The sequence below is a fragment of the Urocitellus parryii genome, chromosome 5, assembly GCF_045843805.1.
Source record: "Urocitellus parryii isolate mUroPar1 chromosome 5, mUroPar1.hap1, whole genome shotgun sequence".
In the NCBI taxonomy this organism is placed as follows: domain Eukaryota; kingdom Metazoa; phylum Chordata; class Mammalia; order Rodentia; family Sciuridae; genus Urocitellus; species Urocitellus parryii.
This window is the reverse complement of record NC_135535.1, coordinates 157,755,866-157,781,793: the sequence shown is the minus strand read 5'-3', so window position 1 is coordinate 157,781,793 and position 25,928 is coordinate 157,755,866. Positions and strand designations below refer to the sequence as shown.

The following is a 25,928-nucleotide window of genomic DNA, read 5'->3' as shown; positions in this document are numbered from 1 at the left end:
ACTCTGGCCCTTGAGGGGGTGCAGAGAAGGAGGTGTTTGAGAGGAGGCTTGCTGGACAGTGGCCCATTTCATGGGGGCGTCCTGAGGCCAGAGTCTCCCCAACCCAGCTGCCACCTGGCCAGACTCCCAGCCCCTCACGGTTGGCACCTGTCCTCTCTACGGGCTTTCCCCTGGACGGTCTCACTCGTCCTCCCCTGAGCTGAGAAGCAAGCACGGCCCAGGCTCACATTCACCGGAAGATTCTAACAGGGAAAGGAGCACGAGCCAGGGGAGGGCCCCTCTGTGGGCAGTGGCCAGCTTCTCCCACTCCAGGCTGACCCCGGCCACACTGGCCACCGGAGTGTCCTCTGTTCTCAGGAGCCCAAGCCCTGGCTGTTGTGCCCCGTTGAGCACTGAGCATGCACGTCCTGGCACTGCTGGCTACTGCTGGCCCTGGAGGGAAGGCCCGGGCCTCACCATCCAGGGTGGTCTCTTCCCTCCCCTCCCAGTGACTGGCAGGAAGCACAGAGCCTGCACATAGTAGGTGCTTCATAAAGCAGACTGATAACTCCCCAGATGTGGATGAGCCCTGACCTGGAGGACCCTGAGGAGACCAGTGAATAGGGAAGTCCTTGTCCTCTCTGTTCACCCTCTGCAGGGATGCCCCTCCCCCACCCCCAATGTAAAGTAGAGGAAAAAAAGAACATTCCAGATAACAGACAAGGGAGATAGATATGGCCACCCGAGGAGCCCAGAAGCACCTTCCCAGGGCCATGGCACCTGTGTCACCATGACAGATGGGGAAGAAGGGCTCTGGCAGAGGAGCCCATGTGGGCGATGGAGGGGGACAGCAGAGATGTCCACAGAGGACCCTGAGCAGACCTTGAGGCGGGGCCCACTGGGGAAGGCCCCCTGGGGAAGGGCTTGGTCCCCAGCCCAGCCCTGCTCCAGCTGTCCCCTCCACAGGTGCATGGCTGCTGCTCAGAGACACGGTGTTTCCTAGAGCCAGAGGGTCACTCTGCCTATGGGGTTCGGCCTGAGGGTCTGAGGTGGCGCTTCCTGCCCTGCAGCACCACCCCCTCCACCATCTCGAGGAGCAGCGGCAGCCCTTGAAGATTCTGGCCCCCTTGCTCCCCTCCTCTGCTCTCCATCTTGGTGGGGTCTCTACTGACCACTCATCAGACGCCCACTTTCTCCTCTTTTTAAGTATTTGAGAGTCTCAGGTGATTGATGCCTCAAGTTGCCTGAGTGGGAGGGACACAGGGGGCCTGATAGGGAAGGTGGCAAACTTGACCGTGCCCGCCGTGGCCCTGAGAGCTGGGGATCCCTGGGGAGCCCCTGCGTGCCACATGGCTGAGGCTGTATGGCTGATTCTCAATCTCCCAGTGTGGAGCCACCGTGAGACACGCCCTCTGCCACCACTGTGGCTCTCAAGGAAGCTCTTCCGCCACGTGATGCAGCCTACTCAAGTTTTGTTATTGAGGGTTATGAAGCACACGCATGCCACACGTAGACCACACGCAGACCACATGCAGGCCACACGCAGGCCACATGCAGTTCTGCAATCCCACGGCCATGCATGATGTTACCCCAAATAACCCCAGGGAGTGGGCAGGAGCGCTCCAGCATCTGGTCTTCCAGGCGCTCACCTCTCCATGGAATCAGAAGGTTTCAGGGTGTCTGGGCTTGGGGGACCGTGGAGGCTACCCAGGTGTGCCTTCCTTGTTTGATGCTTGGGACACTGAACCTGATGTGAGTTGCCCAAGGCCAGACAGTGGTCAGAGTAGAGAGAACCAGAAACCCAGACTCTGGACTTGCTGGCCCAGCAGGGAGGAAGCACTGGGTGGGGGCCGAGACGGGCAGCCTGGGCGTCGGGGGAAGGCTGTCCCTTCCTTGGCAAGGCTTCCTGGGACCCACGTGACCACAGCTGCATAAGCTGCCCATCTTGGGAGGGTCCTTATTTGGGCCTGGATAAACCTGTCACGCTGTCACTCACAGCGTGTCAAGCTAGATGTTTGCATGTTGGGAAGTGGAAAATGCTGGGCCACCTGTGTCCCCCCTCTGTGACAGAGACCACAGCAAGAGGTACTGGGACCACAGAGTAACCACCGGAGGCCAAGCCTTCAAGACCCAGCTCTTCGCAGTTTGCAAAATCTTCTACCAACGACGTGCTGGAAGTCTGCCCCAGGTAAGAGCCGGTGAATCTCTGACTCCCTGGCTGCAGCCAGGCCCCCAGTATGGAGCCAGAGACTTTGACCTCCATGAGCTCTCTGGGGCCCCAGCTTCTCTGTGCCATCCTCCCACTCTACAGTTCCCCTTTTCAATTGTCCCGGTCCCCTGAGCATTAGCACTGAAGTCCAGCGACCCTGCAGACTTTTGACGACTCCTCTTCCTACATCCAACCTCCCTGCACTTGCCTGGTACAGAGTTAAGATCCAAGTGGAAAAGACCCGGCTGGAGTCAGGAGCCCACTGCCCTGTGATGGAGGGGGCTCCTGGCGGAGGGGTCCAGGGACCCCAACCACATGGCAGGGTAATGCGCTTATGGTCTGGGGCCAAACCTCTGTGAACTGTAGCTCACTGGGCAGGGCAGTATGGGGGCCACAACCAGGCCGAAGACAGCATGAAGTGATCTCAGGAAGGGAGAGGACAGCTCCTGTCCAGGTAGGGCGTCCCTGTCACTTACTTTTCCTTGACTCTGACTTTGTAACTTCTTTCTACATATTTTTCTCTCTTCTTGCGTTCATCCTCACCAGTGACCCAGTCCTCCGTGGTGTTAGCTGGGACGGTGGGTAAATGGGAACAAAGATCTGAAGCAGAAGGTGGTTTCTGGGTGCCCAGACTCACCCGGGGCCATCAGCTGATTTGGAGTCTCAGCTGAGATCAACAGTGGGCTGACTGCTCCAACCGGAGCCCCAAAGCCATCAGACAGTGGGTTCAGAAAACAGGCAACTTTGACTTCTAGGTCCCCACCAGGGGTGGGGGGGTGTCAGCCCTGGAGATGGGATAACCCAGAGGGTCAAGGTGAGGGCGGATTTCAAGGAGCAGAGCACACGGCAGGCCACTTGATGACTTTTAGAGATCCTGGGCACTTTTTCCTCTTTGTGAATTACTTGCCCCATAAAAAGTTGTATTTCTGACTGTTTGCAATCTAGGCTGGATTCATTGTTATATATTCATTTTTTCCCCTTCTAAATCTAAAAGCATTAAAAATTAAAATATTTTGGGGACCCTTAAAAGAACCGTAGGTCCAGCTGAGTGGCCACTGCATCCCATGGGAAGCCGCCCTGGGTAGGGTCGTGGGTGTCTGGCTCAGGCTGAGAGGTGTCCCTGGCTTGGGATGGGCTGGAACACACCACAGGGCTCCATGGGCAAAGCACTGGGGCCAGCTAGAGGTGTGGGGTCTGGGTGGCTGCAAGCTCCTGCCTCCTGGGAAGGGGACACAGGAGCTCCATTGGTGTCCACAGGGATCAACTCTAGCTCAACAGTGTTGCTTTGGAAACAATGAAGCTGAGACTTAGAGGAAGCAGTGATCTGGTTTCAAAAATAACAGAGTGGACCCTGAGACAGAGAATGCTGGGATCACCCCTGGGGTCCGGGCAGCCAGAGCCGGAGAGCCTGAGCTCACCCCCACCCCACAGGACTCTCAGGAATGCAAAGCCCACTGATGCCAAGTCTGTGTGTAGAGTTTCCAGTTCCCCTTGTGCTGACTGTGAAGAAAAGATGTCCATATAAAATGTCCACTGTGAACAAGATGGAGGTGTGTGTTGAAACTCCCAGGGTCGTTTGTTGTTTTCGAGCCCTGGGGAAGCAACAATTTATGTTGTAACATAGCTAACGATAAACCTGCATGCTCTACCTCACGGTTGGAATAATAAAATAACACCTCACCATTAAAGCAGGTGTTCTGAGACCCGCATAAAGCAGCAAGCTATGAATGGAAAGCGGTACAACTCTTTTAAAAAATAAAAACAACTTCAGGCTGGCCCCACCTGACCTGGATCTGGTGAATTTTCTAACTAGTTGTCGGAGTAGAACGGAGCATGAAGGGAAGCCCCTTCGCTGCAGCCATGGGTGGCCCTCAAATTCCTATCAAGCCAACAATGTGATCTGCAGGAGTTGGTGGTAGTGAGTGTAGCTCGAAAACAAAACACAACATTCCACCAAAACCCAAAAGCAGTCACACATGGCCCCTTTGTGTTCCTGGAGGTCTCAGGCACAACGGACCCCTCCATGCTTAAATGGCTCTGGGATGAACTTGGGAAATGTTACAATAGACGTTGCCTCATAGAGACCCCTCCCTCTCTCTCTGTTGGAATTAACGTTTCAAAACATTGCTCCATACTTCTGAGGACCCCTGCTTCTGGGATTTCCTGCTTGCACAAGAAAGAGTCTGTTGAGTAGTTAATCAGGATCCTGAATTGCCATGTTTCCTTTTTTCTTCTTTTTAATAATGAAAATCCACAGAGTTTACAATATTCTCAGATACACCTAGTCTGGCAAACATCACGGACCTCCACGTATATGTGAATTCACACATGAGCTAGCAGCACCTCAGTGCTGGCTGTCCCTCTTTGGCACTGAAACACGATCATTTATTAAGCTTCGAAACTTAATAAGTGTGCACAAATATCATGCAAACATTAGGACCGTACTCACAAACAGAAAGTGTATTAGAGACGCAGACTTATACAAAACATTTTGTAAACAAAAGGGAAGGGGTTATTTTCTGTACAAAATATGCAGGTTTCTCGCTCTCTCTTTCTTTTTTTTAATAATCTGTAAGATGCATCATACTTCTGGCATTTTCAAAAAGTGAAAACTGTATAAAAATAAATATTCTATGTACAAAACACACACAGGCCAATCCAAGGTTAGAGGCATCACTGCAAAACAAAATCAAAACAACGTTCGGTTAGTTTCAAGGGGTCTTTGGATACTTCCTTCCTTGAAAGAAAGGGGGTGTATCTCATCCTAAATTGCATGAGGGCTCTTTATAGGGAAACTGAGGAATCATAAGGCTCCTAGTGGGAAGAAACTCGGTGGACTTCAAGCCCCCTGGGGGTGGGAAACACAATCTTCACCTTTCAGTCATTTCCCCTTGTTCCCACCAGAGGGCACTCTCTGTGCTGTCTTAGAGGCCAGGTTGATCTCAGCAAGGTCCCAGGGAGTGAATAGCCAAGAGGGCCTCTAGTTGCTTCCTAAGGTGTCATGGTCCTTTTTAAAAAATTATAATAATTATTATTATTGGCAGCACTGGGGATTGAACCCAGGGATTCTTTACCACTGAGCTACATCCTCAGACCTTTCCAATTTTTATTTTGAGACAGGGTCTCCTAAATTATCGAGCTGGCCTTGACCTTGCCATCCTCCTCCTGCCTCAACCTTGAATGTAGATGGGATCCCAGGCCTGTGCCACTGTGCCTGGCTCTGTTGTAGGTGTGGGTAGTGGCTGTGGTTCCTCTGTTAAGCTCAAGTATTTCAATTTCCTGACAACTGGCAGCCAACTTAAACAAGAAAATCTTTTCTTCTTTTTTTTTTAGGAGGAAAAGGGCCTGGGGGTCTTACAGGACACACTCCTTACCTGCTTCCGTGAAGCTTTAACTAGGTCTTTCTGGAACTGGACAAGAGGGTGAGTTTTGGTGTGAGGGGCAGATTCTTGGGGAGGCATTTCCCTTGAATATTGGGCTTTTCCTGTGTTTGTTAGGGGGGCACCCCCGGCAAGTGGGTATTCAGCCTAGTGCATAACGTCTCCATGGTTTCACTGCTTTTACCCAACCCTGTGAGCTAATGAGCATCTGAGCATCGCACGGAGGAGCTTATTTGTCTCCTTGTAAGTGTGGCTCTGCCATCCCCCGAAACAGGACTGGCCTAGAGAAGCACCAACTCCCGAGCAGCTTGGGCTTGGACCTTTAAGAAGCAACACACTAATACCTTGAGAAATTGGTGGAGGAGGGCTGGTGGAGGATGTTGCACGGGGCAGCACGGTTGCTGCTACCTATGCTGGGGACGCAGGGGGGCTTCCGGATCTGTAGGTCAGTGGCCCTTAGGCGGGGAGTCCTGTGCCTTGGGGAGTGCTGGCTGGGTGGGGGATCTCATGGAAGAGCTGGCTCTGTGGCCTCAGAGTGCTTCATGATGGCAAAGGCCAAGGCAAGTGTGAGTAAGTGAAATGTCATTGTTGGTGGGGACTCTGGGAACCCAGAAGAGGCTGGGCTGCAGGGGCACTTGAGCAGACACAAGGCCCTGACAGCTCAAGTTCAGGGGGAAGCGCAAGGTGGTGAGCCAGGCAATCCAGAGGCATAGAAGCCATGTGAGTTGAGAGTTTGGGCAGCGTAGATGTTTTACATCTGGATAAATACCATTATATGGCTCAAATGACCTCATCTGAATGCCACAAGAGCAGGCATTGGTAATCTATTTCAAAACACGGTCCGGAGCTCCTACGTCTGGGTGGTACATGGAAATTCCAGGCATTGGGGTTTGCGGACACCTTAAAAAGCATTTTAAAATGTCCTCTGAGGGCCAGCAGCACCTGGGATGTTTAGCAGGCACACTGCCTTTGAAGTAGGGCTTTTCCCCACCCTGGTCTTCCTGCCTCATCTGTGGAAAGACAGAATGGAAGCACTGCAAACTTTAAGGCACCATGGGGGAGGGCAGTAGACCCCTGTCCCCAGGCAGCGCAAGCCTGAGAAGCTTACCTTGTTCCAGCAGCCCTGGACTGGTAAGCCGTCTTCACCCTGCAAGGAGAAGGGAAGCAGAGCCTCAGACTCAGGCCAAGCAAGCAGGGCAGGGGTACAAAGAGCCTCAAACCTTCCAGCCAATGATCAGACACGGCCCACCCACTATTGCCTATTTCTTCTCTCTGCTTGAGGTCAGAACCTTGCAAGGGCATGGGAAACCGATGCAGTTGTTTTTGTTTTGACATTGACATTGGCTAAGGTCACATGTACCTGCAGTGCAAGGACAAGAGGGGCTGTCCAAGCCTGTGCAGTCAGCAAGCACAGATGTCCCTGAGTGCCCTGAGAGGCAGTCTCTGCTCCAGCTCTATAAAGTGCTGGATGCTCAAGTCACCTCGCACTTGGGCCTTAATTTCTTCCTCTGCAAAACCTGGGCAAGGGGAGATATGCAATGAGGGTCCCAGCCCACCCACTCCCTGATCTCTTACTTGTCTCTCTTCCTAAGCACAGGAGGACATCTAGACAGTTCCATGAAGGTCAGTGGGTAGGTTGGAGTTCAAGGGACAAGCAGCCTCAGGGGCATTGCAATGTGACCCAGAGATGTCTTCAGCTAGAGGACAGAGTGTTCTGGCCCTGCCTTGGACATTGCTGGGTATTTGGGGCAAAATGCTATAGCAGAGTACACAGCAACTGCTCATGGTGGTAACCACGGAGCACCTTGTAACCTCAGGATGTTCTGCCCACAGTGACGGACTCTTCCAGTCTTCTGGCCTAACATCCTGTTCTTTCTTGAATACCCCAGGGGAACTTAGAATCTTCTAGAGGCAAGGTGGGGAGGGTGGAGCTGAACCCAGGGCAGGCCTAGGGAGGCAGTCCAGACTCCAGAACTTCAGGTTCCAGGGCAGAGACAGAGGCAGGCCCGGGGTTTCAGGGGGCTGGAGCAAGTGCTCAGTCTTCAGGACTCCTCCGTGCCCCGGACCCACTTCCCCTACCCACGCCAGACTCCCAACCTCTCATCACCTGGCATTCAGCAGCGCTGAGCCAAGGTCAATGTCTAGTTATCTCATGTCCTGATCTATCGTTCCCCTGCCCCCAGGGCCACAAGAACACAATGCAGGAGGTGGGATGGGAAAAGAGAAAGGGAAGTTATGGGCATTCCCACAAAAATTTAAAAGGCAAAGGCACAGGGTTATGGGATGTTATTGGAGAAAACATAACTGTGGAAATGGCTAAGTAAGGACGCCCTCCATTTCCCCTCTGGGTCGGGAGGGGATGGCAGGAGTGCATCCCACAGTTCTACGGTGACCCTTGTCCCCTTCTCGGCCCACCAGGCTGCGCTGTGCCACTCTGCACACAGGACTCTGGGAGGGAGCCCAGCCTCCGTGGGCTGCTTGGCATTCCCACTGGGACGTGGATGGTGACAGGGGCAGCAGCGCATGGGTGCCGACTGGCAGAGAAGAAGCAGCAAGTGCAGGAGTAGGAGGGCAGCCCGGCCCTCTCAGGGTTCTCAGGGGGTGGTGTGTGTGGGTCGCAGCCCAAGGATGACTCCACGGTTAAGAAACATGCGCATGCGCATGCCGCAGGCGGGGCGGGGGTCAACGCGCAGGACGGGCGGGGTCCCGAAGCGAGCTGCTCTGCCTGCTCGTCCTGCGCTCACCTTTTGGTCTTAAAATGTCCCCAGTGTCGTTCAAGGGGTTTTATAGTCACTCCTAAACTGTTTTTCATTCAAGGAGGATTCCTGAGTGACTCCAGGGCAGGGACGTGAGGCTGAACTCCCGCCTTCCCGGGGAAGCGCAGGGCCAGCAGGAGCCTCCTGGGCCAGTCCCCTTGGAATCGAGGGCCACCTTCTTCTGTTGTAGTTAGTTAAGAGGACTACGTGGAGATCCTTGGCCATCTCCCTGCCTCCTGCCTGTTCCATCTCCCCCAGAGTCTTCAGCATGAGCCACTGGAAGATGAGTGACCAGGACCTCAAGCCAGGGTCTTGTAATGTCTTCAGGGATTTACATGAGGACGAACCCTTTGGGATCTGAACACCTGATCTGGGACTATCCCCTAGTTCTGATGGTGTCACCTAGACAGTGACCCAGCCTGGAAGAATAGGCAGGTAGCCCTCTTCTCCACCACAGTTCTGGCACTTCTCAGCCTGCCCTATGTCTAGAAGCACGTCCACCTGTCCCTTGCCAAACTGCCAAACTGCTAGGGGTGGAAAGGGCAGGGGTGCAGGCCGACATTTTGCCAGGTGTTCAGCTACACACAGGAAGAAAAAGGAGTCACAGTTCTAAGAAGCTATCCAGAGGACGCCCGCTTTTCTAGTTTGGACGCAGGTGGCAGATCTGCCTAGGAGCAGTTGGGCAATGAGGCTCAGATGCAGCCCCAACTGCCCTAGGGTGAAGCGGACCAGGTAATTTGTATCCAAAAGACTCTCTCTGTAATTAAGCTTCTCCAGAGACTCATCATAATTGTTCTTATTAACAGAATAGCAGCAAAAATTTCTGCAAAGAACTCAGAGTGGTTTGGAGCTTCCTATTTTCTGTAAGGGCCAAGTGCTGTGTCTTGCAAAAGCTAAATTTGGCCGCTAACTTGATGGTGAACCAAGAATTGTTACTTCTGCTTTCTGTGGTAAAGACTTGTGAAACGTCTGTCTAGTCTAAAAAAAATGGAACAAAAAGCACTTTTCATGTAAACCTTCAAACCTCTCCTCCCACTGGGTATAAAGTTCAAAGAATTTCCCCAGACTCATGGTCCAGAGATTTCTTTTTCTTTTTTTTTTTTTTTAGGCACAAGCCTCCTCTGGACCGCTGCAGCCATAAACCTGCTTCCTGATCATTCCTCAGGTGTCCAGCCTCGCCTGTCCTACATCAAGGGTGGGAGGATGGCCCAGACAAGGAGATGTGCTGCAGAAGTGGCTGCGGGAGGCCAAGAAAACACCCCAGCAAACTTTGCATGCAAGAGGGCAGCATGGCCGGGTGCCCCAGCAGAGGCAGGGTGACCCTAGGTGTCTACAGACACCACAGGAAGTGGGAGCTGGGCGGAAGGAACAGGAGTGTGGGGGCACGCAGGTACAAACCACACACGTAGGGAAGCCCAAATTGGCCATGCGGGCAAGGGAGGGTGGTGCCATACCAATGGGCAGGGGGCATCCAGTCCGTCCAGCCCTGGTAACCCCGGCTCCCCTTTCTCTCCTTTAAAACCTCGGTGTCCCTGTTCATGAAACCAACCACGATGATTATTTAGGTCAAGGCTGGCCAGCTCCAGCTGCGGAGTGGAGAGGCGCAGTCCTACCCTGGCCAGGATGCAGGACCCTTAAGTCACCAACGAATAAAGGCAAGACGCCAGCTGATCCCCCATCTCCCAGTTCGGCCTTGAGCTCTCATTGCACTGGGGAGAGCTCATCACGCACAGCCAGCCCCCTCTGTGGACCCACACCTCCCTCTACAGACCCACACCAAATAATCTCAGGTAACTTCAACTTCAGCCCGTCATAATTTTTAGAACCTTCCCATGGATTGAAAAGCACCTGGGAAGCCTGGCGGAGGGGCCACAGATCTTTAGATCCTGGCTCATTGGGGTGCCTTCCTGCTGGGTGTCTGTCTCCCGCTTTCTGGGTTTTAGGGGGCTGGCAGGTGTTCGGAGGCTTTGTGTGGAGAAGCCCCTGGTCTGGCCTCCTTCTGCCCAGAAGTATCAGTGACCCTCAGGAGATGCTAACTCTGGTGTCCTGCATCCTGACCGAGTGAGCATTGAGACAACCAAACCGCTGGCCACCGAAGTGGCCCAAAACAAAGAAGGCAAATTCATGGCTCCCAAGGGCTATCCTGGCTCCCAGAGCCATGCTGGAACCCAAGAGCCCAGGCCTCCGCCCCAGTTCCCTCTCCACATGGTTTCTTCACTTCCAAGCATCCATTGTTCTGCATCTTCAAAGGAAGAGCATTCAAAGGAAAAGGATTTAGCCTTAATTATTTGCAGCTGTGGTTTTAAGGCAATACCAACAGCCGGCAGGATTTCAAGGGAACAGATACTCTATTTGCCTTCTTTGTTTCCAGCTTGTAAACCTCAAGGAAAAAACCAGAACAATGCAATTGAGAAATGAAAACATACCAGTGGACAGGGGGCATCTAATCCAGGTGCTCCTTGGTCTCCCTTATCCCCTTTAGGCCCCCTAGATCCTTTCTTTCCCCTTTCCCCCTGTAAGTGATGGTTTAGTTCAAGGAAAAAAAAAAGAACATCAAAACTTTAGGGTCATTCATATGTTAAGGTTAGAGACAGAAAAAGAAAATGAAAGAAGGAAAAGGAGATTCTCTTCATTAGGATAGTCTCCCCAGTAGGATGTGAGGTCCACACCCACATCTCTGCTTGAAGCACCTGAGAGTTTGGCCCAGGAAGGTGGGTGAGGGACAAGGAGGCAGGGCTACCTTCAAGCCAGAGGTGGTGGGAAATGGGGACTGAAGGTACAAGAGCCCAGAGAGGGTCTGAGATGAAATTGCAGACAACCTCTGGAATCAAGAATCATTTTCCTTAAAAGTGGCCAAGTATGTCCCTTGGATGCTAAAGGGACATCACCTTCCCTCTGCTGGAGGGTCTATTTTTGACGGGCGTTGGGCTGATTACCTTTTGCCCCACTGTTCAGCCCTCTGACATTCTCTTAGGAGGCAAAGTGATTTCAGGTGGAGCCCTGGGTGTGCTTCTGCTCGTGCGTGCAAGTGCAGGGTGCAGGCCCGTGTAACAGTGTGGGTATGTGCCCGTGCCTGCAGGTGTGTGTCTGTGCACCTGTGTGTGCGTGCTCTCAGCTGGGTCCTCCCATATGGTTCACACTGGTGTGAAGTCAGGTGGTGTTTCTGTGTACTCTGTTTTGCTGTAGACAGCTATTTGTGGATGGACACGATGGTTCAAGGAATGCATGTATTTCTGAGAAGCTTCAGTAAATGTCATCTTTCTAAACTGAGCCCTAATTTTTTTTTTAAATGTCAGGGTTCATTTAAAGGAAGGCTGTGGGAAATTCTTAAAAATCAAGTATCAAGCTAGGCTAATTGTGCCTGCCTAGTGACTAATTCCAGTGACTGAGGGGACTGAGTCAGGAGGATCACAAGTTCAAGACCAGCCTCGGCAACCTAGTGAGACTCTGATTCAAAATACAGTAAAAAGAGGGGGTACTGGCTGGGGGTGAGGCTCAGGGGTAGAAATCCTTGGATTCAATCCCTGATGCCAAAAAAAAAAAAAAATCAACCTTGTAATGAACTTAGAGTTGGATTTTTATATGTTGTGTTTCCTTAAAAGTGGCCAAGTGTGTCCCTGAAGAGTTTCCCCAGGAACTCTCTTAGGAAGACTAAGGGACTTGCACAGGGTTTCTCCTGTGTGTTGAGGAGAACAAAGGTTCGGAGTGAGAGCTGATTCTGCCATAGGTCAGTGGTCTGATTTGGGGAAGCTGCATAACCTCTCTTGAGTCTCAGTTTCTTTATCTGTAAAATGGGTACAAACACCCACTTTAATGATTTGTTGTGAAGTCTTTGTACATATTAAATGCTTCTTAATAATAACATATAGTATGTGCTCAGTAAGTCATAATTCCTAATAATAATAACTGACAATTATTTCCTGTTAGTATAGGAACTAAAGCTGCTTCCAGAGGCAAATCTTAGGGTTGGAGCTTCGTGTCTGCTATGTTCCTGTAGTGGCAAGCAGCACAATCTTCAGTTGTTAGAGGTAGTCTTTAAAAATACTTCTGATGTTTCCCTGGATTTTTGAAAATTGCCCAATTTCTTTGATTCCAGAGGTTGTCTGCAATTGCCAATGCATTATTCTAAATGAATTAGAAAATGACATGTGTTTAAAAAACGTGTGTGCATACTAGGTACAGTCCCCTTGGCTTGAGGACACGTCCACCGACGAGAACATCATAACATAAGCAATTCCCAAATGGTGGATCAGCTCTTTGGGTGGGGAAACCATGGTGCATCTTGGAGTGCAGCCCCTTGTTCTCTTTGGGTCAGAAGATCAGTGGGCAAAGCTGTCCGGAGGTGGGGTAGTCCAGCCCTGGATGACTGGCCCGAGGGTCACAGGGTGGAACATGTGCAGGAGCACTGTGTTCAGAGCCTTCACAGGTATTGGCCCAGGAGCTTTCCTCCACCCCCGTGTCCCCACCTGCAGTGGGGCAGAAGAGGCCCAGCAGGGAGGGATTCTAGCTGGTAAGGGGCAAATAAAGTCAAGGCAGAGATTTTTAAAATGATAGATATAAATGTATGAAATTGATTTCCGAGGAAATAAATTGCAAGGGGAGAAGGGGAAGGGAGAGGATGAGGGTCATGGGGTTCCCAGGGGTGAGCATATTGGGGGAGAAAGACCAAAGGAATAAAGGAAGGAAGAGGCAGGCCCAGGCCAGAAGAGCGTGGAGGAGAAGGAGCTGGGACGCGGAGGGCTCAGGAAGGGACACACGTGCACACACACACACACACACACACACGCATACACATGCACGCACACATGCATGCACACACACACGCGCATGCGTGCACACACCCAGTCAGGCATCTGGAAGTGGCAAGGCTCCTCACAGCATGCTCAGACCTTTCCAGTTGGCCAGCTCTCAGGTAGCTCCAGGGTAACACCCCAACTCTCCGATGATCACATGGCTGGCCTCATGCTCCCCTTTGTCCTCTGACTGATGTTTTGATCCTAAACATGGCTCTTGGGCCAAATTCACAGAGCTACTTAGAGAGAGGGTGCCCTTAGTGACAAGGGTAGAGTGTTGTTCTTGCTGTCTGGGGCAGCCTTAGGCTCCCTGCTTTGGACCTGGGCCTTGGCCCACCTCTATGAGGACCTTCTTTCTTTCTTCCTTCCTACACAGGAAAGAGGTTATAAGGCCACCCGTGGCTGGGACACAGGGCAGCCTCATTTTAAGGTTGTCTTAGCCCACTGAAGGCTAGAACAAATCTCTGCTGGATCCCCCAGGCTTGATGAGGGCAAAGCTTAGGGCTGTCTTACAGGAAGCCTCCTCCCAAACTCAGGTGTGTGGGGGATTTGAGCATCTCTAGCTTCACCTCCAGGTAACACAGAGGTTTCTAACCCGAATGCTGCCCTCACCCTCTGGCATTTCACCTGGACTGAAACATCAAGATCCTGAGCTTTCAGGAAGAAAAACAAAACCAAACAAAGTCCAAAGCCCTGTGCCAGCCTGTACCAGCCTGCTGGGCCTTTCTTTGTTTAGGAGGCTTCATTACCAAGGCCTCACATCTCAGAGCAGTGCCTAGAGAGGTGGAACCAGGTGTGAGCCAGGAGGCCGGGATTTAGAAGAGACCCTTGGAGCACCTGCAAGTCAGGTCTCTTGGATGAAGGGTGCAGGCTGTGCTTTGGGTTCTAAATGTGCTCTTTGTGATAAGTCACCCGGCTCTTTCTGGTGAACTCCAAGGAAGCATTGAGCTACTTTACTGTTTTCTGAACTTGACTTAGACCTGACACATTCCTAATTTAGACATGGGACAGGGGCAGTGTTAAACACCAGGAAAGGGACATGAATATCTTCCTACTGGGGCCTCAGAGGATCGTCATAACACCAGTTGCTTGGGCATCCGAGTCTCCAGCCTGGGCTGTCTCCTCCCACTCCCTCCACCTGTGACAGGGCACTTCACTTCCACCTCTCGAGCAACACCCTTTTCGTCACCTGCAATCTTCACATGGCTCAGTGCCTTCAGCCAACTGAAAAAGTCTTTTAAGAAATCGGTTTCACAAGTGGACTATAATAAAGAAAACCAGAACACGTTAGAAATAAGTTAGAAAGGAGGTCAGTATGCCAAAGAAGGGCTGGAATGATCACAGAGAGGCCCGAAAGACCGGCCATCAGTGGGTCTGCCTGTCCCACAGTGCTCTTGGTGGAGGAGGATTCCTTGGCCCTCCTGCCAGGCCCTTGCTGGCCCAGGACTTCTAGACTGAGTCTGGCCATGGACAGTCTGGTAGGGGTAGCTCTGTCTGCTCTCTCTGGTTTATAGAATTTGTGGGGGAAATTGGAATGGTGTTGACCAACTGCCAGTGAAGAGTGTTTGGGAACAGAGGAGTGCTCAGGAAGCGCTTCTTAAATGGAAGGAAATGGAATTAACTGCTGCCATACGTAAACACAGAGCACCTGGGACTTTCTGTCCATGGACATGGTATCAGTGTTCAGAGAGCTGCATTCTGGAATACAGGTGTGTGCCCTAGCTCTCTGGGGGACCTCAGTACATTCTATTATCTTTCCAGGTTGCATTTCTCCATCAATCTGTTCCTCCCATTCCTTCCCGTCTAAGATCCTTGGATTTTTATGACGCACTAGAAGATGCTCCTGGGCCTCTAGGGGGCATGTGCAGCCAAGAGAGAACCCCTGAGAGGTAGAAACAGAGACCTTCTAGAAAGCACCTACAGGTCCTCTCTGGGTCAGATATAGTTAAATGATCACAGCTGGACCCAAGTAGCCAAGGCTGTGGCACATGTCATAAGCCATCAAGAGGCCGAGGGTGCCGTGAACAGTCAGCATGCCGTGGTAAAGACGGCAGGAGGGAAGGGGGTCTGGAAGGCACAATTCATTTCAGACTCCAGGAGAAATCGTGGTATTTTCTTAAGGGCTGGGCTGCTGACTCAGCTGTCTGCTTTCCTCTGGGTTTTTCTTGCTTGCCAGTACCCTGGAATTCCTGGCAGAAGGTGAGGACCAGGTAGGAAAGGGTCTGAAAGCATCATTTAGGGGCCGTTATCAGGGCAACATGGAGAGCGCTGGACACTGGGCTCTGTATGGCCATGCTAAGCTGACAGCCACCGGCATTCAGTGTCCCCGGGGGAATGTGGAAACACACACGCTTCAATTTCAAGATCAGGCCCCCGCCTCTCTGTATGCTGTGTGTGGATAAAGGCCTCCTTCTTACGTCTTTCGATTTAGAGTGATTTATCAGGAGAAACGGTATTTTCCATGTTGGGCTAAGAATCCCTTGTTGATCATTCCAGCCCTTCAGGAAGACGTTAGTAAGCAGCGCTCAAGTGTAGGGCTCAGACTTACCCGGTTCCCTTTGTCCCCGGGTGGTCCATGTAAACCCTGCAATAAATCAGAGACAGAAAGACACGTTAATGGGAAAGACAGAGAACGGTCAGGCAGTCACTCCCTCCAGGCTCAGAAAGAGCTGTATGGACCCCTAATTCAGCAGGGACAGGCTTGATTGTCCCCATTTTACAGGAGGGGGACTTGACCTAGAGGCAAATGAGTTTTCTTTTCTTCTTCTTATTTTATTTTATTTTTTTGTACTGGGAATTGAACCCGGGGCACCTAGCCACCGAGCCACATCGCCATCCTGCTCTCCAGCCTGTATCCTGGCTGGTAGTCACGTTCTTCCAAGATGGCGCACACGGAGGCGTGGTGGGTCCGAGGCCGAGCAGTCAGGCACGCGGTGCTCTTGGTGGAGAGTTCCTTGGCTCTCCTGCCAGGCCCTTGCTAGCCCATGACCTTGCAATTTCTCAGACCCTCTTTCAAGGTGCAGTTGCTCCAGGGGAACGAGCGGGAGGGGGACTGGCCCAGACAAGCCCACCCAGGCCACATGTGCTCAGTCTTCAAGTGGATGGGAAAAAGCAGAGGTCCAGGCTCTTTGGGGCAGACACTGGACCTTGACAACAAGCCAACAGGTGAATGTGCTACGGATGGATGCTAGGTCCATTCCCTGAGGTCCAGCTGCCCTGAGAAAGCTCAGTGACTCACAGCACATCTCCTTTCTGTGACCTAGAGATCTGGAGTTGATTTTGCCCCTCCTCGAGGGCAGGAACCATGCATGGCACATTCACTTGGGAGGCCCCTCTGTGTCCATGACAGAGGCTCAAGTAGAAGGGCTTGGGACATGACTACATCCCTTGAGATGGGCCAGAGGGCTGAGCACCTGGTCCCCTGCCAGGGACCCCAGGAAGTTCTAGCACCTCCTAGTGGCCTCTTGGCAGCTCCCTCTATCATGGGAACGAGACTTCTCCCTCAGCCCGAGATCTGTGCTTCAGGTTCTGGACACGGTTTTGACCTCGTTGTTGGGTGGCGGGGGACAGGGGTGGGCAGAGAGAAACCTCTGATTCCCCCAGACTCACAGGAAGCCCAGCTGCTCCCGTTGGTCCTGTCATCCCTGGGTCTCCTTTGCTGCCCTGAAACGAGAGAAAGAAACCATGGACCCTCCCTGATGAGGTACCCGTCTTCCGTAACCAGCTCCTATTCTGGTACAGAGACCGGGAGCCTCTCCGGCCTCCTCAAAGAACCCTCTGGAAGCAAGGTCTGGGTGAGAGGTGGGGGACACGGGTGCAGACTCTGCTCTGGAGGGACTTGGAATCCCCTCACTCTCCCTCCAGCAGCGCCTGGCCCCCCAGGCCCTCTGGAAGGACTGAGCAGTGTCCTGAGGGTACTGGTTGGCCCGAGAGAGAAGCAGGGGAGGAGAAAGAGGGGCAGGAAGGTGGCCGAGAGGAGGGGAAGGGCAGGGAGCTGTGGTTTCTTCCCTGAAGTGATCTCAGAGCAGCCCAGGCCCCCCTGCGGGAGATGCCCACCCTCTGCGTCCCAGAGACGGTCAGCCAGGTGGGTGGATGGAGAGAAGGGAGCTGCTGGTGCAGGTGGAGAAGTCCACAGGTGTCCCTGGGGACCAGCCTGCCCTCCAGAGAGCCCCCGTCCCGAGAGTGTGGAAACAGGGGCTTCCGGGTGCAGGAAGACAGGTGGCTGTCCTGTACACTGGCCTCCTCGACCCTCACCTCTCACCCACTTGGCGTGGGACGGGGCTGGATCTCAAGTGTCACCTTACATTGCCAAGGCCACTCATCTCAGTGACTGTGGGGACCATGCCTGACACCCTGGCCTCCTGACTGCTTGATGTCCTCTAAGGGTCTTTCTAAACACCTGGCGCTGTGTCTCTGCCGTTTCCCTACCTCATTATGAAATTTAGGCACATGGAGTCATAACACCCCCTGGGGCCTTGTCAGACTGAACCATGACAGGTGACAGGTGACTAGAAACCCAAGTGGAGGGTTTCTCTGTCCACTTGTGGCACTTGAAAGGCTCCCCCTCCCCCAGGCCCTCCTGGCTCCCCCAGGCTGCTGGACAGTGACCAGCAGTGACAGCGGAAGGCAGCGATGAGGGCTGAGCCCCCTGCGGCTGTCGTGGGGACCCCGTGGGGTCCTGGGTGCTGAGGCTGAGAAGGGTGGCCTGCAACACGCCCTCCCGCCCACCACGCTCTCACCCTCTCGCCCTTTGGTCCAGCTGGGCCTGGAACTCCAATTGGTCCTGGGGTACCCTGAGGGGGTGAAAGAAAGGAGAGTTGAGGGGCTGGCTGCTGGGGAGCCCTGGGAGTCCCGCCCGACCGCTGGAGATGAGCAAGGTCCAGGGCCCAGTTTTCAGGGTTGGCGAGGCCAGGCTTGTTCAGGGTGGCCATTTGATGGGGCCGTTTATGATCCTTTTGGAGCTTGGGGGCCTTGGAGGAAAGAGCGCTGGCCCCTGCCTCAGAGCCAGATTTGGGGGACGAAACCCTTTTATGTCACAGCCAAGCTTGCCAAGGCTGAAAATGGCAGAGTGGTTGCCGAGTTGGCTCCCAGAAGCACTTGGGAGGGAAGTGACCCTGTCCCGGGGGTGGGGCCTAGGGCGGGCACCCCTTTGCTGTCGCAGCTTCACATGCAGCAGGAGGGTCTTCATGCCACAGAGACCAAGGCAGATGCACAGAGAGAGGCAGGCGTGAGAGGGCCATCCAGCAGACCTGTCCCTGGCCCTGGCTTCTGAGCCCACCCTGCGTCCTGGGAACAGACTGGATTGGAGGGGATTAGTTAGTGTGCCTCGGGAGCCTGCACCTCATGGGCCTGCAGAGAGGTGGGCTGTGACCTCTTCTAACTCAGGGCGGGGGGCAGTGGGGGCTGGCGTTGCTTGGAGATGGAGCAGGGCTTCCTGTGGCACCATCAGGTACCTTCCCTTGGTTCCCACCTGCAGCCGGACTGGACCAAGCCTCGATTTCACAGTCTCCTTTCTCTGTCTCACTCAGGCAAGGGCGGGGGGCTTGGTTGGGCCTGGGGGTGATTTCTGGAGCTCTGGGTGTCTCTGGGAAAGGTGGGGCTCAAGCAAGTGGGAAAATGCTGACTTTCTCCACGTGAGAAAAGCCACCAGGTCAGCTCAGTGCACAGACTGGCAACTGTGAGGAAGAAGGGAGGCCGTGGGCATGTGCCACTGAGGAACTGCCAAGGTGACAGTCCAGATCGGAGTGACAGCCCAGAACAGGGCTCCCCAGGCCCTGGGCCAGGCTCCAGTCCTGCTGCCAAGGCCGACAGACTCCCACACTGTCTGGAAGCAGCCTGTCTGGGTGGCAGTGTTCCCCTCTGTGCACTGAAGAGGGTGACCTCCGTGTCTGCTCCCAGGCCCGTGTGAAAGCCGGGCCTGACCCTGGGCATCGCCCACGCAGACACAGCGAGTCGTTTGGGCAGGGCTGGAGTCTTTTCTCCCCCAAACATTCTCCTTTAAAGTCATGAGAAAAAAATAAAGCCGGGGGTCAAAGAGGACAGAGCACATGTGTTTGCAGTGCGTCCCCTGCCCAAGACAGAAGGATGAGCCGCTGAGGGGGGGTCATGGCTTCTCTGCCAACGTCAGATCAGCCCCCAGCTCTGACCAGGCACCAGTGTCAGGTGTGCTCCGTGAGGACGGTGGGTGGGAGGGGGCTGTGGCGGAGGAGCGAGGCACAAGGATGTTTCGAGAAGAGTCAGGGCTCTGTTGGTGAGTTGGGGCGCTGCCCGCCAATGCACAGGGGCTCTGAAGATGTGTCATCACGGGCTAGCTGTGTCCATGTCACCTTCTCTCTCTCGCTCTCTCTTTAATTTTTTTATTTTCGAGATGGCTGTCAGGATGTGGCCCTGGCTGGTCTTAAACTCATGGGCCTAAGTGGTCCCCTGCCCCCGCCTGGCGTGCCCACCACCCAGGCTAACCTCCTCTTTAGGAGGGCACAGAGCAGCATTCATGAAGTCGAGGCTCTGATAGGGTCGCCTGTGCCCTCCTCCCTCTAAAGGTCCTAGGTCCTCCTGGCACTGCCTGCAAGCCCCCCGGGAAGGTCAGCCTCCCTCTGTCTGTCTGCAAGTTCTCCTCTCTCCTAAGTGCCACTCCACCAGCTCACCAGAAGCTCACCTTCCTGGCAGGACATGGCCCTGTGGCCTTGAAAGCATCCCACCCACAAGGCAGAGCTAGGGCTCAGCGGCTGGAAGAAGCTGGGCACGTGCTCGGCTCTGGGATGGCTCCTGAGCAGGAAGCCCAGTCTCCTGGCCCTTGACAGTCAGTGACCAACCCCACGAGAGGTACCATGCATCAGCCAGGAGCACTGGAGCTCCGATGACCTCGCAGCATGCTCGGGGAGGGGACCGGAAGGACACTTTGGTTGTTTGGCACAAGCAGAAGTGCTTGTGGTCAGGAGTGAGGCATGCCCATTTTTTGGAATCTTGAGAAATAGAGAGGGGATCGGAGGGTCCCCTCCCTTGTCCTGCCGAGTGATGGTGCTGTCACTGGCAGAGGTGAGGTTAACATGTCCTGGGGACACTGAGCTGGGACTGGCCTCTGTGCTCCTCCAGCTCCTCACTCTTCCATGCCACCCTCCTCCCCAGCACCAGCTGGTGGCTGCACAGGACTGGGAAGCCCTCACGAGCAGACAGAAGATGGACAGAGCCACAGCAGGAAGATGACACAGAGTGACGGGCACATATAGACACGGTCATGTTTGCTGGGGACGGGTCCAAACCCCCAGGGTGAGCTCAGCATTCCTTCAAGGTCCGGGTGGGTGCTGCAGGAGCAGCCTCCCGTGCCCGACACCTGGCATGTCTGGGGTCCCTGGGTGCAGACTGGGGACAGGGGAGTTCAGACCAAGCCAGCCTCCGCGGTGCAGAGGCCTGGAAAAATGCTTCTGCTAAATGTGGATGGGATCTTCCTACAAGGGACAAGGCACGACTCACAGGGGAAACAAGGCCACAGTGGGACAGACAGAGGGGTCACAGGCTGGGCATGGGGGGGGCAGGGTGAGGGGTAATAGAGAAGTGACACTCACCGGTGGCCCAGGCCTGCCGTCCAAACCTGAAGCTCCCTGGACGAAGGGCACAGTTTGACCAAGAGAAGGGGGAGGGCGGAATGGGGGGGGGGAGAAAAAGGGGACAACAGGGAGGGAAGAGGTGAGTAGAGCAGTGACTTGGACAGACATAAATGCTGGCACTTCAACACGACGGGGGACAGGGAGCGGCATTTACATGGAAACCAACAAAAGCATGGAGACACTGAGGCTGTGGCCGGCTGTGAGCAGGCTGGAGGGACCAAGGCTGACGGCGGCTCTGGTGCCCCCTGCACCCTCGCTCCTTCCAGCCCCTCTCTCAAGGGCTTTCAGTGCTCCGGGGAAGGGGCATCAGAAAGGAAATCCTGGGGAGAATTGGAGCCTCATGTTCTTCCTAGGATGGGCTTCACTGGGGTGGGGGACAGGCTTACCAGAGGGGGGCCCAGGTGAGGGGTCTTCCCAGTCTCTTTTTGCAAATCTATTGAGATCGGACCTCCTTCCCCAACCCCAGGGACCCAGCTCTGAGTTCCAGCACTCAACCATGGAGCCACATCCCCAGCACCCCAACTTTAATATTTTATTTAGAGACAGGGTCTTGCTGAGTTGCTTAGGGCCTCGCTAAGTTACTGAGGCTAACACTGAGCTGAGCTTGCGATCCTCCTGCCTCAGCCTCCTGAGCTGCTGGGATTACAGGGGTGTGTGCCACCATACCTGTCTCCAGCACATAAACGTGCCCTGGGGACACGGAGCTGGGACTGGCCTTGGTACTGAGTTTTGAAAGCCAGTAGAAGCTGGCCTGGTGGGAGGAGTTGGTCCCGTGATGAGAACACTAACGATGCCTGACGTTTTTTTCTGAGACTTAACAGTTTGCAAAACTTGACCTAAACTCAACCCATCCAGACAAACACCCTTTTATAGAAAAAGCTGACTGGATGATGGGCCTGAGTCACATGTCCCTCGTGGCAAAGGGGTGGGCAGATGGGTGCTGCTCAGAGCCGTCTGCTCGGCAGCTACCTCACTCCTTGTTGACCACAGATCCATGGTAGGAAGGAGCTCTTGCTCCAACGCTAGGCTCTGAAGCTGTCCTGTGATTCATCTAGGAAAACCAGGGGCCATTCTCTCAAGATTCCAAAGTGACAAGCCAGAAAGGAAGGAGGCCACGGTGGGGTCGTGGTTGCTGTACTCTAACTATTAAGGGCTGAGTTCTTGGAGATTGCTTCCAGAGGGCCTCAACCTCGGGATTTTTTTTTTTTTTTTTTTTGGTTTTGGGGACTGAACTCAATTAACCATTGAGCTACACACTCAGTCTTTTTTATTGTTTTTAAATTTTGAGACAGGGACTTGCTAAGTTGCTTAAGGCCTCTCTAATTTGCTGAGGCTGACCTTGAACTTGCAATCCTCCTGCCTCAGCCTCCCAAGATGCTCCCTCCCAAGGTGTGTGCTACCATGCCTGGTTTCAACCTCAGGATTTTAAAGGTGGAGGGAAACCTGCAGAGAAGGGTGGACAGCAGGCTGCTTCCTCCCCAGGAAAGGATTCTCCCGGTTGGATAGAACCCCACAAGGACTTGGTTCTCAGAGTTAGGATCACATCATTTTGGGACTGATCTTGACTCACAGGCCAGAGCCAGGGTCCTCAACTCCCGCTGCACACAGCATCCTCTGGGGTGAAGTTGCGTAATACAGAGGCCCAGGCTCCAGCATGGCCCAATGTAACCAGTCTCTACGACTGGGCCTGGGTGATGGTATGGTGACTCCAGTGCACTGCTAGCATCAAAGACCACTTATGGAGTGCAACAGAGAGGGACTCAACAGGACACGGTGGAGGGGGCAGAAAAAGTCTATACTATGGCTCCAGCCAGGAAACAACTAGAGCTAATAGCCATTTACTGTGTCTATGTAGCATTAACACCGTTGTCTTATGAGGCCTGGAGCAGAGGACACACACACTCAGAACCTCAGGCCTTATGTGTGCCATGGAATACATTGTCTGGGCTGCAGGGTTGCAAATAAATTTGATCTAAAATTAGAAAATGGGGAGATTTCATACAAAATCCTGGATGTCCAGCTTCCTTTGAAAAATGGAAAGATCGTGAAATGCTCCTTCCTCCAAGGCAACCGTCCGCTGAGCTGAGAAGGGGCTGCTCCCCAGGGGAAAGGCATTTGGGCATCTGCGGTACCACAAGTGCCATCACTCCCTACTGACCCCGGAGCCCATGTGACCTGCCGTCTAGGACTAGACTCGTTCTACAGTTTTCTTAAGCTGGGCAAGGTATTTCTCTGATCCATGGCTCTACTGAAAGTTGAAGAATTAAACAGAGACTGGGGACTTGTCCTTCACCTGGCACTTTCTTTGTTTCTGTTACCCGAGCACTCACGGTGCCATTAGCATGCCAAACTCTAAGTTCTCCAACATTCTCTGGGGAGGTCAGGGCCATGAGGGTGCATGAGGAGAGGCCTGTGGTTGGGGGGAAGGAAGGTGCTTCCATGGAAAAGTGTACTTAATCATTCTGGATGCAGTTTGCGACATGGGGAAATGTCTGCTAAAGTCATTAGTTTTCTGTAGCACATCAAGCAAATCAGCTGCTGAAGTAACCTTACGTTTGTTGCATTTATGAGAGTGTCATTACACCTTTCGCTTTGCTGTTGGGTGGCTGAGATTACAGGACCAGAGCTTCAGGCTCTGCTGAGCCAGGGGAAAGGCCTGCCCCGTGCTGTTTTGCTCTCTGTGGTTCCCTGGGGTGGGGCCGGAGGAGTCTGAGTAGCTGAAAGGGGTCCCTTTACAAGGCTGTGGCCTCAGTGGAGAAGCAGCCTCTGACCCCGCCTGGTGACCAACCTCATATGTGACCTCAAGTGACCATAAGGGAGATGGAGCACGAAAGCTCCTTCCAGAGTGTCAATCTCAGTGGGCTATGGCGTGATCACCAGGACACACTGAAGGGGAAAAGGCCATCAGGCCACTGGAGTTGGGAGCAAAGGGACTCATCTGGCCCAGCCCCTACTTCTAGACAAGAAGGTACCTTCTGAGAAGCCCTCACCAGGAACGGGGCCGTGAGCCCTGGGCAGGCTGAGATCAGAGCTCTCTGGAACCTGGGGAACAAGTGGCCTTACCCTGCTGGGACCAGGACTTTTTGCATGCTTTGCTGCTGTGGCTAGTACTTAAGAGGGGAAAGCAGGGGTTCTTTGGGGTCCTTCTGGGAACACGGGGGAAATGGAGAAGATCCTCATGGTCTCACTCTTCCCAGACTCTCCAAGCTCGGCTCCCAAGGGGGACTGTGGTGGCCCTGCCTTGGGCACAAGCAGGTCCTGGGGCTGTCCTCAGGCTAGTCTGCCTCTCCCCTGGACTTGCCTTGGGTGGGGCCCTGTCTTATTTAGCTTTTATTTTCCCAGAGCACCTGGAGGAGACCCTAGGAAAGGGAATCAGAGCCCAAGGTTTTTCCCTGGTGGGAAAGGAAGGCCTTCGAGCTCTGGAACAGACACTCAGAACTTGAGACCCTGGAGTTTTTGAGTGGCTACTCCCAGCACCCTGCCACCTGCTCCCGGCCCCATAGGGCCACCCGCCTGGGCTCCTCACAGCGGTCTTGCTGGCTGAGATACTTACGGGTAGGCCCAGAGGCCCTCGGTCTCCTTTTTCTCCCTGGGCCCCCTTCTCTCCTTTGGCTCCATCTAGTCCTGCCTCTCCCTGGAGGAAGGAGAAAGAAGAGGTCACAGAGGGCACGTCCTGGACAACCTATGCTTGTCTCTTGGGGTCTGGAGACAGGGGTAGGGTTTGTAGAGGAGGGCAGAGGCGGGGGTGGCTGGGCCACAGGTGGCAGGCCGGAGACTCCAAGGATCCCTGATCTACCACCCTGTCTCGCCTCAGCATCCTCTGGTGACACTGAGTTCCCCAAAGGGACAAGGGATGGGTGGAGTGGAGGCAACGCACAGGGCAGTTCCAGGTCAGGCATTGACATAGGTGACCGTTTGCAGGGCAGGAACACTGGGATCCTGCAGGATCTGCTGGCAGATGCCGGGAATATTCTACCACCAGGGCACCAAGGCTCATGAACTAGTTGGGAGAAGAAACGTCCCCAAAGTCCCCTGAAGGATGTCTTGTAGGGAGTAAGGGGCCTTGTCATGCCAACAGCCTGCGGCCCCCCTTATCATTTGAAATGCTCTGGAGGAGACTGGGAGAGACTCACTAAACTGAGCCCGCGGGCTTGGCCCTGGGGAGGGGCCCACACGTGGCTGCCACCTGTCTTCCTCCCGAGCTTGAGTGGATGGTGTGGGGCAGGTGACACGGGAAAAGGATCTCACCATTGGCTAAGGATCTAGCCTGTCACTTTGTGTGCATGAATGGGAAAATCCTGCCTCCACAGCATGCCAGGCGTCAGTGCTGAACGTTGATGGCACCCCGCTGGATGGAGTGTCACCTGATGCCATTTAGGGAGAAGGGTTGGTGGGGTTCCTGAAGCATTTTCCCTCTTTTCTGCTCTAATGGATGCAACCCCCCAGGCCCCCCCAACCCAGGCCCCGCCCCGTCACAGAACCTCTTCTCACCTTTGGTCCAGGAACACCTTGGAGTCCCTGCATTTGGAATCAAAACAAGGTGCATTAGAACTGCAACTCAGTTAACTTCTTGTCTGCGGGTTGGACCCCAGAAGAGCAAGGATTTCGTGTGCAGTGTGGTCTGGAGGCCCTGTCCATGACAGGTGGAAGGGAATGCCGGGAGGCCATGCTTGGGGCTTCCTGGGAGGGGTCTGAGCCAGCCTTTCCCAGCCAGCAGCCAACAGAAAAACCGTGGCCCCCCTGGGAATATTGAGGAAATCGAACAAAAACTGAATAAATTAACATATGAAAAGTACTTAGAATAGTATCCCGCACATGGTAAGTTTCAGTAAATGTTGACTAGTGTCCTTATTGCTACCACTACTTTACAATGACAACAGGTGACACTGTGAACTATGCAGAGGTACAGACTAGGATCTGTTGGCTTGGGTGCTTGGGGGGCCTCTAGATACAAAATAAAGGGGCCACACAGATGCATTTCTGCAACTACAGGAAGGCCAATCCAGTGGGGCTGGTTTTAATGGGTCACTTTTCATTTTAATCCGGTTTTCTTGCCAGTTGGGTACCAGGAAGGAGGGAGAGGAAGAACAGAGGATGGATGACAAAGGATTATGTAAATGTCGGGCACAGCTTAGTGACAAAGTAAGCCCAGGGCTGCCATACTGGTCAACAGTTTGCAGGGGGGCCACGCCCAGGCTCCTCAGTGT

At 53.7% G+C, this 25,928-nt stretch overlaps 1 protein-coding gene across 1 annotated transcript in view; it reads right to left on the bottom strand.

Moving 5' to 3' along the window:
- Nucleotides 1-5,027: 5,027 nt before the first annotated feature.
- Col13a1 (collagen type XIII alpha 1 chain) overlaps nt 5,028-25,928 on the bottom strand; it is a 144,327-nt gene continuing 123,426 nt past the window's right edge. The window contains exons 34-43 of the mRNA XM_077799106.1: nt 25,213-25,239; nt 24,275-24,355; nt 20,680-20,715; nt 17,857-17,910; nt 16,727-16,780; nt 15,666-15,701; nt 10,751-10,837; nt 6,677-6,715; nt 5,563-5,598; nt 5,028-5,036 (exon numbers count right to left, since the gene is read on the bottom strand). Coding sequence (XP_077655232.1) covers nt 5,028-5,036; nt 5,563-5,598; nt 6,677-6,715; nt 10,751-10,837; nt 15,666-15,701; nt 16,727-16,780; nt 17,857-17,910; nt 20,680-20,715; nt 24,275-24,355; nt 25,213-25,239 — 459 coding nt within the window. The remainder of the gene's footprint in view (nt 5,037-5,562; nt 5,599-6,676; nt 6,716-10,750; nt 10,838-15,665; nt 15,702-16,726; nt 16,781-17,856; nt 17,911-20,679; nt 20,716-24,274; nt 24,356-25,212; nt 25,240-25,928) is intronic.